This window comes from Poeciliopsis prolifica, unplaced genomic scaffold, assembly GCF_027474105.1.
Source record: "Poeciliopsis prolifica strain line A6 unplaced genomic scaffold, Auburn_PproV2 SCAFFOLD401, whole genome shotgun sequence".
NCBI lineage: Eukaryota > Metazoa > Chordata > Actinopteri > Cyprinodontiformes > Poeciliidae > Poeciliopsis > Poeciliopsis prolifica.
Genome location: NW_026562776.1, coordinates 7,189 through 11,125, shown reverse-complemented (window position 1 = coordinate 11,125; position 3,937 = coordinate 7,189). Strand labels below are relative to the sequence as shown.

At 37.4% G+C, this 3,937-nt stretch overlaps 1 protein-coding gene across 1 annotated transcript; it reads left to right on the top strand.

Moving 5' to 3' along the window:
- Positions 1-1,871: 1,871 nt before the first annotated feature.
- LOC129358085 (dynein axonemal heavy chain 8-like) lies at positions 1,872-3,482 on the top strand. The gene is made up of 6 exons (XM_055026914.1): positions 1,872-1,947; positions 2,019-2,154; positions 2,234-2,421; positions 2,506-2,586; positions 3,049-3,165; positions 3,417-3,482. The coding sequence occupies exons 3-6, from the start codon at positions 2,341-2,343 to the stop codon at positions 3,480-3,482; spliced, it is 345 nt and encodes a 114-aa protein (XP_054882889.1). The 5' UTR covers positions 1,872-1,947; positions 2,019-2,154; positions 2,234-2,340.
- Positions 3,483-3,937: the final 455 nt, after the last annotated feature.

The window sequence follows — 3,937 nt, the reverse complement described above, 5'->3', positions numbered from 1 at the left end:
AAAACATTTGTTATCAATTGAGAAACCAACAACAAGCATTGATGGCTAACAAGCACCTGGAGAGCATCTTCCGGCCCAACAGCAGCCTCCTTTTATACTCAGCACCACTGCTGTCAGTTAACTTGTTTGCTTCTGGCACAGATGTCCTCAATCATTGAGGACTTTATCCCATTACACATAGAAGCTGAATGTTGCTTCTCCCTGTTTGCTTCTAGTTCTGGGTATGCAGCGTAGACTAGACACAAAATTCTACGTAAAACTCATCATTTTGCCATCTGCTGTGTGTTAGCACCTGTCAGCCATCGTACAAATAGGGTAGTTTTAAACAAGTGCTCCTCAACAAGACACTTTTACAACACTACCCCAAGAATTAACACGTTTATTATCTTTTGTAGATCGAACAAGTAATCTCAGTGTTCAAGACATTTGAATCTCTTGGAAAGTCAAAGATTGAAGGCATCGAGGTTCTTGCCAGACAATTCCAGAATGTGTCCACAAATTTGAAAAGAAAGCAGTATGACATATTGTCTCCAAAGATGACTGAATTTGATGGCGATTATGTCAAGTTTATGAATGAAATCAGCCTAATTGAGGTATGTCTGTTCCTACATTATGATCATTGTCTTTCACGCAATAAAGGTAAATTTTTTTAAGTTTGACTCAAAGACGTGGGATTCAAGTTTCAAATATATTTTTATGAAAGAAGGAGTCTGTTTCAGAGTGACCCAGAGAGACTACCAACATAAATCTGATAAAGAATGTATGGTGTGACCTAACAATTAGGGTGGTAGTACTTAGGCCTTTCAACCTCAAAGAATTGGAGCTCAAGAAAAAAACCGCGGAAACTTGCAAAAAGGTTTTGAGCCAAATGTTTAAAATTGTCAATAATTAAGTTAAATTGGACATATAATGCAAAATCCACTTTTTAATATTTAGTCATGTTAATTTTTCTCTATTCACTATGATGTCTTTTTTTTGTATGACGTCACCCCATTTGCTGTGGATCTACTAAACAAGTTCATGACTTCCGGCTAATCAGTTTTTTCCCCACAACAATTTTGTAGTTCAAGTTCTGTTAAGTTGCAAGTAGACAAGTCAAAATGTTTGGCTCTAGCGTGTATTAATGCGCATGATTCCTTACATTGCGTCCTGGCATCAGAGCCTCATTGAAGTTCTAAAGCGCTCCTCAGAACAAGGGTAAACGAGGATTCTGTGGACCTACAATGGCGAAGAACACAGACCAAGCATCACAGCGCTACTTCATATAGATCATTTTGATTTACATGTGAAGGGGAAGGATTTAAAAGCGTGAACCACTTTAATACAATACATACGCATGTCTACTTTATTTTAAAACCATAGAGAGTATCGTTAAAAGAAAGAAGGATGACTGGTCTATGCAGATTAGTGTTATCAGTTTCATAGCTTGATGCTGAAACTACATTGAAATTTACATGTCTTCCTGTTCATGTCGACAGAACAAACTCCAGGTATTCATGAATTCATGCTTCTCAAAAATCTACTCATCGCAGCAAGCTCTGGCACTTCTACAGCGGTTAGTAACACTCATCATAGTGCATTGTAAGTTATTGTATATCATTTTATTGTTATTTTATTATAATTCTATTAACTTTTCTTTTCATAGATTTCAGAAGCTGAAGCTTTCTTGTCTGGACACACAAATTTTCCACATTTTGCATAATGTTCTGCAGTGCTATATCACAGAAGTGGATAATATCACAAAGGTTTATAGTTTGATAGAACTTAACAAAACATAGATACATAATGTAATTTAAGAATGAAACAATTTCGACCTCTTTGTTTGTAGCTCTTTGAGAAGGAGCATAAGGATCCTCCGGTTGCTAGAAACATGCCTCCAGTGGCTGGCAGAATTGGTTGGGCCAGGCACCTTTTAAAAGGATTCACGAACCCATTTTTTTCATAAAAGTGGGTTGATTTTTATAAAAGGCAAGAGTTGTGCGTTTCCTTGTTATTGATTGGTCTTTCTTCCTCAAAAGGAAAACTCGGACGTTCTGTCAAGTGCCGATGGGAAAAAAGTGCTCAGACTGTACAATCAAACGGCAGCCTTACTGGTGGAGTTTGAATGTCACCAATACCAGAAATGGAAGGATGAAGTTTCCAAACTAGATCACAGTAAGTCCCTAGTTTCCTGCTAAATGCTGGCATTATTTTTTATAGGACACTTAGGCACTTTTTCTGCTCTTGGTGACAGTCCTAAATCATACCCTGCTGGTGCGTCACCATAAGACCAAAAAGTTTTTGGCTAACTTTGATCCAAAAATAACTGAGGTCATTTGGGAAACAAAGTGTTTGTTAACCATGGGTCTAGAGGTTCCAAAGCAGGCTTTAGCTCTTCTCAATATGGAACGGAAGTTACAGGACAGTCACCTAAGGCTTAAGGTAAAGTACATTTTTAGCTATTTCACTACAGTGGTGAAACGGATGGTAGTAAGCTGATACAAAGTCACTTGAATGCCTTTTTAGACCAATTTGGAAGAGTATGAATCCACCTGTGTCAGCATTCGTGATGACTTAAGCAGCTTGCTTGCTTCAAAAGTTAAAAATGTAAGTATTTTGTAAATTCAGTATAAGTGTTACATATGGGAATAACTAGGATTAAGTATGGGACTTAATTTTAGTTATTACCTAGGGCTAGATCAGTCTGGAAAAAAGGGGTTTGGAATAACTTTTATGACCAGACTTCTGTATTTAATTGTCTATTGTATCCTCTCTCTCCTCCTTCCTCAGATTATTACACCTGTCCTTCATTCCCTACTTCAAAATGCTCTTCCTATAATCCTTCTTTCTTTGGGTATTTCATGTGTTTCTTCTGCCACTCCTTCTGTCATTCCTTCTTTCATTCCTTGTGACCCTCTTTTTTTCATGGGTCCTTCCTTCCTCCATCCTTGCTTGTAAAAGGAAGTTACAAGCAATTTCCTTTTAATTCAACCAGGAAATGTATGGAATTGTTACAGTTTTGTGGTTATAATTTTCTTTAATGCTTGTATATGGGTGGTAATTTAATAGGTTGAAGTTGCCCTTCGGTTTGGCTCACTGCTGGTGACGTGGCCATCCTTCCACCTGGACAAGTTCTTTGATGATGTTGAGTCTGCTTTGACTGAGCTCAAACACGTTGTACATAAGGTATGTTTCTGAATATAAAGCGCTCCCTACCTGGCAATTTTAGATACAGAGTTTTCAGTGATACAAAAATATATATATATATATATTTATAAAAACCTGAATTAAAGCTAAGGGAGTTATCCTTTAACAACCAAACTGTCTTGATATTAAAAGTTGTGTTGCATGTAGAAATGATTGACTATGTTGCACTTGACATAATTATGATGATGTTCTTTTCCAAAGTACATTAACTTGCCTCTCCTTTTCACCAGGCGCAACATATTTGTAAGGCGCACATTGATGATGTCCTGAAGGAAATCTCAGACTGTGGTGATTGACCTTCCAGATGATTACGCGTTGCCCCTGCCGGATCTCATTGCTCTTAATAAGGCATGACCGTAATGAGTAAAAACTGGAATGTTGTCCTTCAGTTTTAGCTTTAATTCTTATGTGATTTTTAAATCCTTATTGTCCCGGCTTTTTTATTGTTTGCGGTTTTTTCTTTTTTACTTTTTTCAGAAGTTTAGTCTTGAGTGGGCAGACAAATTGAATACCAGATTTGCTCAGGTTAAGTGTGCAATCAAAGAGCTAGGAATTGTATTGAGAGGCAGTGATGAAAGCAAAGTCCACGAGATCTCAGTTAACTTCCAAAGAGTATGTTTGCTTACCTACTGAAAAACAGTTTCATTCTGCTACACACAGCACACTATTTAGTGAGTTGCCAATCAGAGTTCAAAAGATGACATGTCTGTGGAATTTGCCACAGGTGGGTGAAAACTCTTCCCACAGTAAA